The sequence below is a fragment of the Grus americana genome, chromosome 8 (assembly GCF_028858705.1).
Source record: "Grus americana isolate bGruAme1 chromosome 8, bGruAme1.mat, whole genome shotgun sequence".
Lineage (NCBI taxonomy): Eukaryota > Metazoa > Chordata > Aves > Gruiformes > Gruidae > Grus > Grus americana.
The window spans coordinates 30,327,420-30,343,865 of NC_072859.1; the positions used below are offsets into that span (position 1 = coordinate 30,327,420).

At 53.8% G+C, this 16,446-nt stretch overlaps 1 protein-coding gene across 3 annotated transcripts in view; it reads right to left on the minus strand.

Moving 5' to 3' along the window:
- Positions 1-16,446, minus strand: part of SSBP3 (single stranded DNA binding protein 3) — a 54,443-nt gene that overhangs the window by 14,650 nt on the left and 23,347 nt on the right. For all 3 annotated transcript variants that reach the window (XM_054833117.1, XM_054833115.1, XM_054833116.1), the window contains exon 5: positions 4,070-4,159. In XM_054833117.1, the coding sequence (XP_054689092.1) occupies positions 4,070-4,159 (90 nt within the window). The remainder of the gene's footprint in view (positions 1-4,069; positions 4,160-16,446) is intronic.

The following is a 16,446-nucleotide window of genomic DNA, read 5'->3' on the forward strand; positions in this document are numbered from 1 at the left end:
AAATTAAGATATTCCTCAAGGAGCCTATAGGAGAGATGCTCCAGGTGCCTTCGGAGAGGAAAACCACAGTCACCTTCCAGCACACGGTGCTGCGTGAGGACCCAACCGCACCTTCCCAAGAGAGGGCAAGGCAAGGCAAGGGAAAGGAAGGGAAAGGAAGGCAAGGCAAAGCAAGGCAAAGCAAGGCAAGACGGGCCAAGTTCCCCCGCAGACGGCGGAAGGCAGCCGTGGGCAGGAGCTCTGCCTCGCCTGCAGCTGGGGCTCCCAACTGCAGAAGCCTGGTTTTAAGGAATATGTTAAACACAAGCTCTTCAGGAAACAAACCCGTGTCAGCCGGAGCCAAGAACAGTCACCTCCATCTGGCTGGAGCACCCGAGAGAAAGTTGACTGCAAATCCCACCATATGCTCCAGACGCTCGGTACAAAAGCCTCGGGCATCCTACTAAACTTCCAGAAAAAAAGAAAAAACCCAAACCCAAAACTTTCTCCGATGCTTGCTTTTCCTTTCCTCCAGCTCGTAAGCCACCTTCCTTCAAACCCTGCCTGGTGCAAGGCTGACACCGAGCTCTGCCCTGGGATTTTGGGAAGGGCAGCCCAGTTTTGCAGCTCTCGTGCCACTTTGGTTGACGACGGCGTGCCAGCGGCAGCTTCTGCTACAACCAGGTGCCCACGGAGCCAAGCTGGGGGAAAATGGTGGCATCCGAGGAGCGAGCAGGACAACATGGACCCCATCCGATTGCCCCTGGCTTTACCACCCTCGCCCGCCTCGGGTGACCTTACCCAAAGAGACGTACCCTGGGATGCAGGGAGGAGGGGTGGGAAGGGCAGGGGATGTCGGGGGGAGCCCCCCAGGCTCCGGAGCCCCCCTGTCCTCCCCGGCTTCCGAGGTCTCTCTGCATTAGGGGGCAGTGTGGGAACACCAAGCAGCCGGCGCTTTGTTTTGGTGCATCTCGGCGCCGAGCCGCTGATGCATAGCTAACGCAGCCGCCGACATTGATTTATGGTCAACTTTCCATTTCATCAGCATGCGGGGTACGGGGCGGCGTGGGGACTTCGCACTGGGGAGAGGAGGCACGGCCACGGTGGGGGGGCTACTGCCTGGGTGTCCCCCCTCCCCCGTTTATTTAGTGATAGGAAGGTGTGGTATTAATTGTTTTCAATTTTTAATTTTCCTTTCCGCATTTCCCTGGCACCCCCCCCCGATCCGTCCTTTGAGGGATCTGCACCCCGGCATCAATCCAGCTTTCAAAACAAAAGCAGGAACGCCTTCGATGACCTTTAGGAGGATGAGCAGAGGGTTTGTTTGCTCATCTCAAAGGGACAAAGAGAGAGACTTAAATAAAAGCATCTACCCACGCCGGGCCGTCAACCCGGCCACCTTTTGTCCAGAGCGCAGCCCGACACCGTGCCGCCGGGTGGCACCACGCAATGCCCAGGCAACCCGAGGGCGCCCAGGGCCTCTCCCTTCCCATCCTTTTGGGAAGGTTTTGGGAGACTCTGCAGGCTGCATTTCCTCTGGCCCCCAGCCCGAAGGTCGCTGCTGAGCCCCAGCGTGGGGAAGGGACTCTCCCTGCAAGACAGCGGCTGCGGACGGGCGCTGCAGCCTGGACTCCTCCTCTCTTCTCCCCTTCCCTGCACGTCACTTCTCCTCCGAGCTCGCTCCCATGGGTTTTTGGGCCACTAGCTCCCAGGAATGGTTCATATCTTTTTTTCCCTTTGCCAAAGAACGGCGCACATCTGAATGCGTGGAGCTGGGGCAGGGGGTTCGTGCACCCCCAGGGTGGCAGCACGGGATTTCTGCAACCTGAGCTTTGCTGGTGACTCTCTCCCTCAGCTCCTGCTGTGATGCCACACCATGCTGGAACAGGATCCGTCCCTCTAAAAACCTCGCGGGAACAGCCTGCCCATGCCTGCTATCCTCAGGGATATCCCTGCAGTACGGAGCAGAAGAGCGAGATGATGAAAACCCCCAAGCCCTCTCCATCCTCCGGTCTCCCAGCATGGGGAGGGCACTGGGCAGAGTGGTACCACTGGAACCTCACCCACTCCCACAGCTGGCACGCCAAGGGTCGGGGAGAAGTCCTTCGCATCTCCTGGGGCCTTTTTGGTTTTGCCCTCTTAAGTTCAGCGCTTTAATTTCCTACAGACCTAAGAAACTACCCCATAGCCACCGAGCCGCCAGCCCACTTCTGCAAGAGCTGGTCTCCAGCATCTCCTGAAGCTGGAACGAGCTCCAGCACCCGCAATAAATCAGATGGGCTTTCACGGGGGGGATGTTCAGACTGTGTTAAAAGGTGGGATTTTTCTTCTCCCCTCCTCCCCTCTATCCCCAGGGCTGGGAGGAGAAACCAGATGTTGGAGGGCTTTCAGGGAAGGCAGGCTCTTGAGATGTCACATGCGAGCCATATGCATCGACACCAGTCCTCTCTTCCCTCCGGCAGCTCCGGGAATGGGCAGCATCCCCACGCATGACACCTGCACCGGTGCCATTATTTCTGCTGGGTTTTCAGGACCCCCTCCCTCAAAGGCCCTAAGAAAGCAGGGCTGCTTTTGGGCCCCCCCTTCCCCGGCGGCTCCTGGTCCAGCCGCATGAGAGGTAGGGAGCTGGGATGCGTTGTCTGCTCCTGAATCAGATCCTCAGTGCAAAAATACTCCAGGAGGGCAGAAAGGAAAGCGGGGGGGACGGACAGCTTGGAAGCTGTCAATGGGAAGAGTCGAGATGGGAGCACGCACAGCATGTCTGGGGAGATGCGACTCCTCTTCCTCACCTTCCCTGCTCAGGGAAAGCCAACCCGTACTCTTGAAGCCTTGCCCTAACTTTGTGCCAGTTCTGCAGCCCTCGCAGCTCTGTGCGAAGCAGGAGCCCCAAAGGACACTCAGCTTCGCTGCGGGGCGAGATCAGGACTTTTGGAGACACATTTGTTGGAAGCAGCAGCTTGGCACTTGAATTGCTGGCAGCAGCTATGACCTGCGAGATAGCATCTCTGCTGTTGGCTTCACCCCGTGCCGCCAAGCGCTGCTACAAGATTTGCCTGTTTTAGGGTTCCTGATCAATATCGGATATTCTTACTTTGTCAGAAGCGTGTTCAGGAAATGGGATCTCTCAAAAAAGAAAAAAAAGACAGGACCCTCCTTCCCCCTTCCCATACGCACACAAATGGCGATACCACGCTCAGATACCGCCACAATAAATCACAAGTGCCTTATCAAGTTGGCCTGTCTACTGCCCGAGAAGTTCTCCCATATACAAATCACAAGCCCAGATTAAAAAAAAAAGCAGCTTGCCAAAACAAATAGTCCTTTCAACTCTTATCCCATTCGTTACACGAACAAGTGTTTCTTCCTCAAGAAGGAAGATTTTAACGCACCGAGAGCTCACGCCACTGCAAATCAGCACAAAGAGGTTCCAGAGAAATCCAAACAACCCCACGGTTCAAGTTTTGAAAACTCCGAGCGCTTGTCGAGATCCTCTCCGTCAGCGTCACTCCAAACGTACGTTACCCCCTCCTCGGTCAGAGCTCGGCGCGGGAGAAGGAAGGAGCGAGGGGGCTTTGCTAGGTGTTTGCTTACAAGGTGCCTCCACGGCATTTGGGGGCTTGGCTGGAGCCGGCTCCTGCCTGCAGCCGCAGCCAGGGTTGGTTAATGCTTTCAGTGATTGCATTTGGAAAAAATCAAGCGGTTAACCAGAGAGGAGGCGGGGGGGGGAAGTTTCAGGAATCAAAATCCAGAATGTTTTCAATTACGCACGTCTGTTAGGACCGGAGAACAAATACAATCCCAACCCAAACACAAACCAAGCAGCTTTGGAAAAAAACATTGGTTGTAAATACACAGTAACCTCTTTGAGCAAGAAAGAAATTCGCTTTAAAGCCACAAAAAAATAGAAAGCAAACATGGAAGGACAGCAGGACAGGAGTTATTCCTAGACAGGTCAGCTACATGGGCATGCTGCTTCCCTGGCATCCCCTTGGGAAAAAAAAAAACCACAGGCACGACAGAGCTGACACCCAGAGCGTAAGCGAACACGTGCACGGTGCAGAGGCGAACATCGGGAAGAGCAGCAGCCTACCTGGAAGAAACCGGGCGGGATGGGGCCCCCGGGCATCCCGTCGTTCGGGGGAATGTTTCCAAGCACAGGACTCGGGGCGGCAGCTGCGCTCTGCGGGGAACAAAACCGGGACAAACATGGTGGGTTTGAGTCGGAGTTAAGAAAATACACCTTAAAAAAGCTGTCTTTCCTGCCACGCTATGTTGAGTCAATTAGCCCATTACCTCCAGAGCCCCGAGATCACTCCTGTGCCCCGAGCATCGCTTCTCACGCCCCAAGCATCTTCCCCCCGCGGGGCAATCAGCAGAGGATGCTCGGAGCCAGAGAAGCACCGGCCTCTGCAATTCACCCACGGAGAAGATGGCCACGCAAAAACCGGGGATGATTCTGGGGCTTATTTATTCGTTCACCCAAGCATTTAGTCTGGTTAATCCACTGAGGAGCCTCATCCAATGCGTCACTTGAGGGAGAAGCTGTTTTAAGGCTTTTTAAATGCTTCTCTTACCCCACCTCCCCCTGCATACTTGCCAGTTCGGTTCTGTCCTCTGAAAAAGATGCTTCCCCGACCTCACCAGCACGCCAAAGTTTTAGTATGCATTTCTAAATTCATCACGCCTGATCTGGGGGGTCACGCTCCCGCTCGAGCCTCCCCAGGATGAGCCACTTGAGTGGCTCCAGCCCCAAAAAGGAGGGATGGGAGCGGACATGGGGTACTCGGACTCCCTGCTTGCTCCTGCTCAGCATCTCTGTTCGTATTTACTTCTTTATTGTGCTGCGGAGCCGGGAAAGTATCAGCCTGATGGGAGGCTCCTACCCAGAAGGACTTCTGCACCTAAAACCATGTTGCAGGGCCGAGGAAAATCGTCCACCATGAAAAAAGAATTGTTGGAAAAATTTTCCACCGGGAAAACCCCACAAGCAGACGGGCTACACATGAGCCTGCTCAGGCTTGTTTTTACCCCAAAGCTTGGAGCACCCCGACCCCACGAACCCCATGTCCCGATAGCAGCCGAGCCAGCCCCGGTCCCCAGTCGCATCCGATGCAGTGACAACCGCGAGATGCAAGCAGAGAGGGGAAACCGGGGCGTCGGGACTCGGGCAGCCCAGAAAACTAAGGATTCTCACTAAAGACTAAGGCTTGCCAAGACGGGACCCCCACGTTTGGTTGGGAATCTTCGCTGTTCTGGACCAGAAAGCCCTGCAGAGGCAGGAGAGCATCCGGCTAACCGCTGCCTTGTGCCTTCCCAGGGGCCAGCTCTCGTTGCCTCCCCCATCACGCTCTCCAGCAGGAGCCGGCGGCGCAGGATACGGGATGAAGGCCAGGATCACGCCGGATGAGCAGTTGCTTTTCCCACCCCAGCATCTCAGAGCTGCAAGCGCTGGAGACGACAGTGCAGGCTGATTCCCCGAAAAGAGACTCTCTTTGCGAAATAACAGGGGTCTCCCTGCGGCTACGGGGTCCTGCGTCCCCGGGCATGGCCCAGGCCACGCTCCCCCCGAGCCCCCCAACAAGGCATCCTGAGCAGCCTTCCCCACATCAACAGCGAAGGCCAGATCTGAGTGTTTTTACAGTTAATAAAAAAAAAAAGTCCTGGCAGGAAAAATAAGCCTGCCCATTCCAGGCTCTTTTTATACATCAGACGGCAGCAAAAATAGACAGGAGAGGGAGTGAACCCAGTTCTCCCCCTCCCTCCATCCCCCCAAGTGGGTCAGCTATAAAAGTAAAACCAAATCTTAATCCAAGGCCATGAACATATTGCAGTTTCTCTGCAAAGCAGATGACGGTTCTTAATGCAAAAATATATAAGACCGAGCCCCAAACTGCAGCGAGCCCATTTGGAATTTCCTTTATTAAACCCTCTATCACGCAAAACGCTTCTCTCCCAAGGCGGCGAGCGCTGCAATAAAGCTGCCAAGGTGATATTTTATGGTTTCAAGAGATTTCCAGCACACCATAATCCTTTGCTGGGGGAATCTCCCAAAGCAAAACGGATCCCAAAGCGGTGGAGAGTGAGGATAGGATCCAGGGGGAAAGTCCGCTGCCCTCCTGCTTCCCTCTGCACCAGGGAGCGGAGGGAGGAGGGCAAAGCAGCCAAAGAAAATCTTGAAGCAAATGCCCATTTTTCCACAAAACCGCAGAGTATTTTTCCGCGTTAAACACCCCAAAACCTCACCTATACCTTCACGGCATAAATGGGGATTTAAAGTTCCTCGCACATGTGGCGCTTGGCAGAACTCGGTAATTAAAAACCCACAAGTGCCCTGAGCATATTGTAGGATGGGAGCCAAATTGGTCAGCCCTTGATGAATGATTTACAAGGCTGCGAAGTGACATTTTATTTCTTTTTTATTCCCCTCCCCAACACCGCCGCTAAGGTAAACACCGAGGCACCTTTAGCCCTGCCGACGCGATGGGAGCGCAGCCGCGGCTGGAGCGGCTCTGCAAAACCCTGGGCATGCGCCAGGAAAGGAAGAAAAAGGTGAAAAAAAAGACAGTGAGAACAAATTTCCCAAACCCTAAGGGTCAGCACCCAAACCCCGAGGGTCAGCACCGAAACCCCAAGGGCCTTCCAGCACCAATTTCCAGTAAAACCAGGAATTTTTGCCCTCCCAGCTCCCCTCACCCAGCTTAATTTCACTATTTTTGTTAAGAAACTCTTTTTAGGGACTCTGGAGATTTCGGCTGGAGTTTGCCAGCCAAGCCTCTTTCACCAGGCGAGTATCTAAATGCCCCCAACCCCCCCCACCCGGCGCAGGTACGGGCAAAGCAGAGACGCCGAAGGGGCAGGCAGGAGACGGGCAGCACCGGCACGGTGCAGGAACGTGAAGCCCGCTGTGCCGCCGCATCAAGCTGCTGCTCAACCAAAGGCACGTCCAGCCACGCCAAGGTCCCCGGTTGGCACACGACGCCCCAAATTTCCTTCCACCAAAGGACGCTGGGGACCGCTGCCGGGGATGAGGAGGACAGATCCGGCACAGCCAGCACGCTGGCTCGTTTGCCTTTTATTAGATGGTAAATTTGCTCTGTGCTGGAAACAAAACGCAGTTCCTGGGGCATGCATATATAGATATACACAAACACATACACATATATACATATATATGTACAATATTTTTTTCCCACGTTTGTTGGATTTTTTCCCCTTTTTTGGTGGAAGCAAGCGGACCGATGACAATCTGGATCGCCGCGTTTCGCTTCCAAACTGAAGCTCGCAGTTAACACACCGGCTCGGTACGCCAGCAGATGCCGTCTAAGCCTTTAAATCGCACACTAATTGCACTAATTGAGCTAACAGTCTCTGTTTCGTCTCCCTACCCTGAGTCAACCAGCGTCTTCTGGTACCGCTGTAGAGATCCAAGCTGTTGACTGTAGTGTTATTTTGTCAGCCATTAAACGATTCATCAGAGTCATTAATTGATTTATTACCGCTGCCTGCGAGTGTAGCTTTGCAAATAAAGAAGGATGGAGGTCAGGAGGCAATGGAAATCGGACAAAACAGCACAGCCAGGAGCTGGGCACTTGAATTATCGGTAGGAGTCCGCTCGCGCAGGACCACTGGCATCAGGTTATGGGGGAAAAAACGGGAAAACAGAAAAAGATGAGCTGCTTGGCTGCGCTGCCAAACGAATTAGGTTTTTCAGCTAAAATCTGTGTAGGATGTAAAAGAGCTATTAAAACAGTCTTGTTTTCTTACCCTAATCCTTAGGAAGAATCCAGGTTATTCTGCTGTACTAACTGCATTTAAGAGCGGCAGGGAAGATGCACCGGCACGGCTGCACCGAGCAGCCCCCCGGCCCCCGGCACGGCCCCGCCAGCATTTCGACGCCACCCAAATTTGCTTTAACAGACTGGCTGAGCTGGGAACTTAACTCATCTCTCGTCCCACAGCCCTGGGAGGAGCCGTGGACTGGTGCTTTTATTTATTTACTTTCTTTAATGCAGAGTTTAGGTCTTTGCTAGGCGTGAAGGTTTGCTGAGAGCAGGGTGCGGCGAGCCGTTTCCTGCCCCCCCGCCCTGCGGCAGACTCGACCCGAGAGGAGCTGTGAGGCACCACCGAGGCCGAAAGGGTTTCGGGGGGGGGCTGAATTTAAAAACCAGAGCAGCAGGAGCAGAGCCGGTGGGTTGAAATTGCTGCCAGCGACAGCACGCCGCTGCCCCCAGCCCCAGGGTATCCCCGGTAATAAAAGGCAGCACCCAACAAGGGAAGGTTTGGGAAGCTGGGGAGCTCTCTGGATCCTGGCAGCCCTCAGGATGCTGCAATGGGATCCTTCCTCCTCATCCCCATCGCTGGACAAGCCTGCGCCGCCTCCAAGAGCATCCCGAAGGTGCATCCCATCCTGCAAGGTTCCCAGCGTCGTGGTGAGCCGATAGCCCGCGGGGCAGCAGGGCACCAGCCGGGCCCCAGCCTGCCGCCCGCCCAAACCTGCCGTGCTTCGCCAACATGAGGGTCTGTTTGTAGTAACTATGAAAACCAGGTTCCCATCAGCGGTATTTACTCTGCCATTAAATGCGAGCCGGTGTCTCCACTGCACGCTCAGAGCGAACAGCTTCGTGTCGCACAGGCAGCTGCAGAGCTTGCCCCGGCATCCCACAGCTGGCTTTCACCAAACACTATTTAAAAAAACCCCAAAAACCTCCAAACAGCGGTGCAAGGTGCTGGCAGGCAGCAGAGAGGATGCTCCCTCCATGGGAAGCCCCACGGGCACCGGCTGTTCTGCCTGTCCCAGCCTCCATCAACCCGGCCGCGAGACGGGGAGAGCAAATATCTTCATGGCACAGGCCTAAAACCAAACTAAGGGCGGCCAGACGTTTGCTTTTTTGGCTCACGATGGTTTTGCCCTTGCTCTCCTCTCCAGGGGATTTTGGCTGCATCTCACACCTGGGAGCAGCACCAGGCACTCGAGGGCAGCTGGCTCCGGTACGAGCGTGCGGGGATGCTCAGGACCTGTCGGTGATCTGGGATCTATCTGTCTCCTTTGATTTTAATTTTTTTTTTTTTTTTTTTTTTGCCTAGAGCACAGGCTTTGGAGCGCACAGAAGAAATCAGCGGTGCAGGTCAGGACTTAAGCAGGCTGCGTAAACAGGTAATACGGAATTTAATTGGACTCCAGTTAAGCCTTTTCATCTCGTTAAAGCTGCCTTCATCTTATATAGCCAGGTTTTAAATTTAATAATAGAACCCTCCCACACCTCGCAGTAACCCGATTAACACCGGGGAGGACGGCACGCCGACCACTTCCTCCGGACCCGGCCCTTAGATGCTCTCCTGCATCAGTCCCCTCCGCGGGTCGGTGGCAGCATCTGCGTTGCATCAATGTGCGTGAAAATAAATAAAACGCCGGCCTGCCGCAGCCGACGGACTATGATTGTGAGCCGGCAGCAGGCACCCACTGTGGCACCCACTTCAAACCCACGGTGCTTGCAAAGCCTCCCGAGTAGGCTCAGGGTGTTTTTGGGGTGCACCACACTCCCCAGCTGAAGACCATCCTGCTTCCTCCACTGAAAGCTGGATGCTCCAGGAGACAAAACAAACCAGTTTTGGTTTATTTTAGGGTAAAAGAAGGTAAAAGGAGGCCAAGATCAAGCTTTGCGTATTGGCAAGAAGATGATATTAAAAACAAAAAAAAAGATGAAACAGGCTTGTAGCAGTATCACCAGGCATACCACCCCAATGCCGACACCGTGCTCCCGAGGGACACCGAGCTGTGCATACAAGTTCAACTTTGTTACACTTCTAGGATAACGCAAGCTTTCTGTGCTTATTTTAAATACATCACCTGCGAGCCGCCTGGCGCACAAAGCACCAGTATACGCCCCGGCCGGGAACAGCCACGCTCGGCCACTTTTCCCCTCTCCTTTAAAAAGAAACAACCCCCCAGCCTCATATTTTCCCTGAGTTTTTTGGAAAAAAAAAAAAAAAAAAAAGCCAAACAGTGGAATGGTGTTTCAAGCTAATATGGGGCTTTTTTTTTTTTTTTTTTTTTTCCCACTCCTCCTTGTAAAGGATAATCTGAGACAGCAGCTCCGGCCACGAAACAATAGGATTTTAATCTTTTAAGTCGGCGTCCCCCTTATCCCCGGGAAGGAAACCCCTTCAGTCATTTAGAAGTTTGTAAATAAGGCTCTTGGTAGCATCTCGCGGACATCTGCTCCGCCAGCCCGCCAGCGTTCCTGCTAACATTTACAAACATCCTTACGCAAACACCCAGCGCTCTCTGCTGAGCTGGCTTTCTCTAAATATATCCCAAGGAAATAACTTGGCAGGGCTGCAAAAATTTCACAGCAATCGAATTAAAAAGGGGGGGGGGGGGGGCAGAGGGCGAGAGAAGGGATAAGCACGGGAGGTGTAAAACGGACTGAATGCAATTAGGGTCGGTTTTGCACGCGCGTGTGTAGGGAAAGGTTTACAAAGGGAAACTTCTGGGAAGTTAAGCCGGGCTTGCTGGTAGCGCTTCCCCTGACTTAGGAAGGGCTTTGCAGAGGAGAGCGCTCCCGTGCTTCACACCGCGCGGTTGGGTGCCCGGATGCACCCCGTCCCTGGTATTTAGGGATGCTTCGCCACGGGCACCCCTGAGCCCCCCCATCCCCAGCTTGGAGCGAAGGTGAAGCCGGGGTCCCAGCTCGGTGCCAGCAGCGGGAGAGCTGCTGGCATCTTCCCTGGCACAAGACCCACGTCCAGCCCACACCTTAAAACCAGCGTAGGGACCCTCCCCGCTGCAAAACAGCTCAAACGGATCTCGTGCAATTAGCAGCCTGGAAAATGCTGTAAATACACAGGTATTAATTACTATCAATTCTCCTCTAATAATTCTAGCAACAGACAGGCCAGGCTCTTTTCCAGCAATCAATACCATCCATTTCAGGGTCCACCTGCCAAAAAAGTTATATAAAATAATTATATAAAATTTTCATTAGATAATGCAATTGCTTAGGACTATTAATCTACCGCTCATCTATCAGCGCGGGATGCTCGGCTCTACCGAGGGCCGTCCAGCCACTGCCGCCGTGCAGCTCCTCGCACCGACAACCTCTATTTTCTCCTGCACCAGACACTTCGTGGTTCCCCCTGGATTTGCTCCTGATGTATCTACACAAGCTCTATGCAAAGCTTACGGATGAATTTCAGATTTTTAAAAATTATTATTATTTTTAAAACCGAAAGGGAAATAGCTCCAGCAAGCAAAGCTGCCAGGAGAGGGAATCTGACGGAGTTTTCTGCAAAGTTGTGACGGTTAAAGCAGATGGGTGGGTGTTACTCCCCGTGATGCCCCTCGCTTTGCACCGCTGCTGTCGGGGTGTAATTACTTGGGGTTGCGTGGCTGGATGCTTGGTGCATGCACTGGCTCGCCTTCCATCCCCGCCTTGAGCACCGTGGTCAAAATCAAGTCCTCTCCTTTACCAGGCTTTGAAAAGCCCAGATTAGGGAAAAATACTGCCTCCCTCTCAAAAAAATAGTAATAATTTGGCGATGAGGTGCAAGGGAGGCTGCTGGCGTTGGCAGCCCGACTACTGCTTCCCAGCGCCTGTACAAATCACCGCTCCTTTGCCTTCTGCCTTCTTCCAGATCGAACTTGCCAAGTGAATTTTGGAAGGGGTTATAAGAAAAGATAGATTTAAATTGGTAATTTAATTTAAAAGAGAAGAAAAGTAGATAATTCGTGGCTTTAGAAAAATGCCGCGCCGTTGCACCACGTGCATTTGAAAAAACATCGTTTTAACTTGTCCAAAGGATTTACTAACAACTAACGAGGATATTGCCAATCCCATCGGCTAGCCGGCGCACCACAAAACACCCTGAAGGCATCCAGCACTGGGCAGCAATTTCCCCAGTAAAGATGGGTGCAGACTAGAAATATTTTTTTTTTTTTTTTGCCACCTTGTGTTTCAGCTAGCTGATCTCATCAGCTGCTGTTTGCAATCAAAAATAATATAAAATAAGCAGCGAGTTTGGGTAGGGACAGAGTGATGCCCGGTGCCTAACCCTTATCCGGTGAGACTCCCCTGGTGCCTGCCTTCGCGGTGCAGCGGGAAACACCGTGACCTCCCTGGAAAAACATCCATTTCCATTGTTCAGGCAGTGGGATGCTGCGGGACGGAGCACCGACACCCCGGCACGGCATCCGGTGCTTCCCCATCCCCGGTCCAGCCAGAGAAGACCGGGACCCAGCTCTGCCCTGCGGGAAAACATCCCCATTTTCTCCATCATCTCCCGCCGCAGGGAAAGAGAGGAGGGAATTAATGCAAATACTCCCATTCTTGTCATGCACTTGAATGCCAAAATATCCCATTTGCTTAAGCCTATTTTACTGCTAGCAGCTGCCCCGGTATTATTCCCCGACACCAAAGCCAAAGGGCAAAAGAAGTTGGTCCGGAGCAGGTGAACACCATCTGCCCATCCCTGACAAGATGCTGACGGCCACCATCTTCGTGTAATAACACAAAGCCCGTTTGAACGCCTGCGAAAGGTTACGGCGGCGCTTAAAAAGCGCCGCCGTAACCTTTCGCAGGCGTTCAAACAGGTTTTGTGTACCTACGGAGGTGGCCGAGCATCCGTCCCCGCTCGCAGCGGCCCCTGATGGATGTGCCTGCTGATCTGTGAAGAGTAAAGTTTTTCCACAAGGAGCCCTTAAAAAAAAAAAAAAAATCAAATCCCCTTCTATAACAAAGCAGCAGGTTATAAAAAAAAAAAATCATCGTTTTTAACAAAAGTGGCTCTGTTGATGTTTGAAGATGCTTTGTAGCACCTTCTCTGCACAGCATCTTCTATTAAATATGCTGCTGGAGGGATGGAAATGCTTTAAATTGAGGCGGAGGTGGCAGCTGACTTAAAAAAGGGCTGCGACTTGCTGCGTGGGTACAAAGTCCAGCACCTCGTACAAACCCCGGCAGGGCAGATGGGGAGGAAGATGTTGGACTTTGCACTGGAGGAGCCGGCACCGCTGTGGCCAGACCCACAGCGGCTCGTCAGAGACCTGAATTAACCAGGAAGGAAGGACTTATTGCCAATTTTAAGGACTGTTGTATTTGGTAGCAATTATATCTATGGGCTTTTGTCCTCCCCATCACCCAGATAGCACCCAGCCTATAGGACACATCCTATAGAACCCACTCTCCTGGGAGCACTGCCCTGGCAAGTCCACCGGGTTTCTGTACCCTTGATGTGTCCCAAGAAGCAAGTATGGGCTTGGAAGCCCTTCGTGAGGCTGCGGTCACGCTCTGAGAGCCTTCCTGGTCCTCCGTGAGCTTTTGCAGATGGCAGCACCGGGATGGTGCAAGGAAAGCTGTTGGCAAACCCCGATCCCAAGCAAGATGGGTTTTACGATTGAGTGATGCCCTCGCTGGCGTGCGTGGAGAAAAGCCATCGTGCCTCAGCACGACTCCTCCAATTTCCAGTGTGATGTTTTAAAAATGGGAAAAATATTCTACCCTCCACGCAGCATTTCACACCTAAGTGCTGCCCAGGTACGGAGCTGCAGAGCATCCTGCATCAGCAGCGCCGACCCTCCCCGCGTTCCGGATGGCTGCCGATGAGGTCACACCACGTGCAACCTCCCAAGTGCCGTATCGCAGGCTCGCCCATCCCTTGTCCCTGGGGAGCAGGTTTGTTTGAGCAGTGCGATGCAGCACCGAGCACTGCCGACGCTCTCTCCGGGCAAGCTTAAAGGTTGAGCAAACAGCTCGGGTTTGAAACGCGTTGAGCTCAAGGGAAGACGCAACACGTGGGTGCGAGGCGGCGGCAGGAGGAAAATCCCAGCTTTCCTCATCACCCGCCGGTGCGGGATCCCAGCCCGGGGCCGTGGCCCATCGCTCTCCCCTGGCAGCACAGAGACCGGGCTGCGGCTCTGGGGGTACAGCCAAACCCAAAGCGGTGCTAAATGTCCCCAGAAATCATCCCTGCACATCTGCTGGGGGTCAGAGATGAGGGGTTTGGGGAGGGGGGCGGATTGCAGCAACTTTCCCCTCCTCTCCGCTCATCTAATCCTCCAGGCTAATCCCTTCCAGCCATATGGAGCCCTCGCATCCCAAACCTTCCCCCGGGAAGAACCCGCTGCCGCCCCTCCGCACCCCGTATCCCCCCAGGAGCAGCGCTTTGCACCTTGAAAGTGGTGTATGGGTGGATAAAGGGTGTGAGCCCCCCCGCAGCCCCCCGACAGATTGTGCACGCATGATTTCCGATGAAAATTCACACTAAAAATACTCTTTCGATCCAGGTGAGCACAGCCCCCGTGTCCATTTCCCCTCTTTTTTTAACAGCAGGGTTTATTTATTGCAGTTATTTGAGGGTGCTGCCCCCAAAAATACCGTTTCCCAGGTCCAGTAATTGCTTGAGGCATTTGAAAATTAATAGAGCAGCTAGAGCAAAGGACAGGAAGAGTAAATCTGACGTAAGCCAGCACGTAGTTCAGCACTCTTCCCAAGAACTGGTGGTTTTCTCCGCACCCAGCAAAAGCCAGGGGCTACGCTAGCTCGGCGGGGGCGCAGATCTTCCCTGGTAGGCTGGGATTTTTCAGGAGGACGAGGGTGAACGGGCAAAGTTTAATTTCCAGAACGTTTTAAATATTACGGCATGTTCTGGAGAAGGAGAAGAGGTGCGTATCCATGGGATGGGAAGGAATTCACTGTACCACCTCGCCTCCAGCCCTGCTTTCTCTCGCCTACCCCTACCTGCGATAGGAAACACTGCTCCAAAGTGGCCCCACGTTTTATTTACCTTAACGCCAGCTCTCCGGCATTGCTTTGGCACCACCGGCAGCCCGGGCACAGCCAAGCTGTGGGGCTTCCCTGCGGAAAAGTCCCTGTGGGGTTGTGTAACTCAAGCAGCAAACTCACATGGTGCACATCGGGCTAGGGGAGGACTGCTGATAAAAATGTGGGGGTTTTAAGTTAGTCACTTTTTTTGCATGCTTACAGAGCGGTTTGGTTAGATGAAACTCCAAACTATGTTATCCTTAAAGCTTACAAAACATTAATTATTTCACTTCTAAGAGCACCTCTCCCCGTCAAAATAAGGCAGTTAATACAAACCCCCCATTTATGAACTGGGAGCTTTTTGAAGCTGGCTCTGGAGGGACCCTATAAAACCAGCATGCAAACCCCTGCCCCCTGACCCAGCAATAAACTAGTACGTGAGGCAGGAAAACTTAAAGTCTTGAGAGCAAGGGAAAAAAAAAAAAAAAATTAGCCCCAGGCTTTCAGACAGCAGAGGGGGGGAGGGAGCAATGTGAGAGCACTGAGCATCACTGCAAGGTCTTGGCTAGGCTGGCAGTGCTGGGGAAAACCTGGTTAGAGTGGGTGGCAGAGTCTGAGGGATGGAGGGGGACGGGCACGGGGGTCATGGCTGTGAACTGCTGATGGAAACTTCCTGATGGGCTGCTTCTCTTTCTTTTTTTCCATCCACCATTTTGATATCCATAGGTAAGAACAGCTCCTCCGGTCCACGCAGTCAGAGCCGCTCTCACAACACCCCAGTGCAAGCCCAGGCACACCGCTAGCGGGGCTGCACCAGTCGCACGGCCCCGACAGCACCCTCCTCTCCATGGTGACGTGCCCACAGGCACCAGGCTGCGGTCCCATCGTCGGGCTGTGGCCCCATCCTCGGGGCGAACCCTCTCGGTCCCCAAAGCTGAGCATCCCACAACCTCCTGGCTCTGACGGCCACTGCTCCTCGCCTCCCTGGGAAGAAAACACCCCCAAATCCCATGGGGAGCTGCAGGCAGACCCCAAGCTCCCCAAAAGGCGGAGGATGCCCCACGGCACTCGAGTTTTTCTAAGCCTCAGTACAAGCTGGAGAGGAGCCCCGCATCCTCAGGCTGATGACACTCTTCTCCTGTCCACCGCTCCTGGGGCACCCTGCAGCCTCCCCGAGCCGCCGGCAGCCCTGTGCCATGCCGGTGAAGCTCTGGTGCTCTGTGGGGTTTCTCCCTCCTCCCATTCCGGTGGGATGGGGCACCCATGGCAGCAGCCCCCCACACCCACCAGCGTTTCGGTAGGCAACGGCCCCTCCTGGGAAAATGCTTCCCAGCTGCCGTACGGAAGCGACATCAGGGATGAGGGGCTTTTGTGCAGGCAGCACCCCGCTAAGCCGCACAAAGCCAGGGGGGATTTCCAAGGGATCCTGGTGCAGGGAAGGGCCCCCTCCATATTCCCCCTTCCCGGGCACTGGCTTTTGTATCGCCTTGGCCGGATTCTTTAGCTCCCCTCCCGGAGCTGGGCCTCCTCCGCCTGCAATCCCTGCGGATTTTACCTCCGGGCAAGAGCAACGGGGGGGGGGGGGGGGGGGGGGCCGCCCAGAGCCATAAAAGAGCCTGGTAAAAACAACAGACTGTGGTTGGGGGATAGATACGCGATGGCTTTAAAAAAGCACACCGCCGAGGAGAGTTTGATGGCTCTGCCAAAA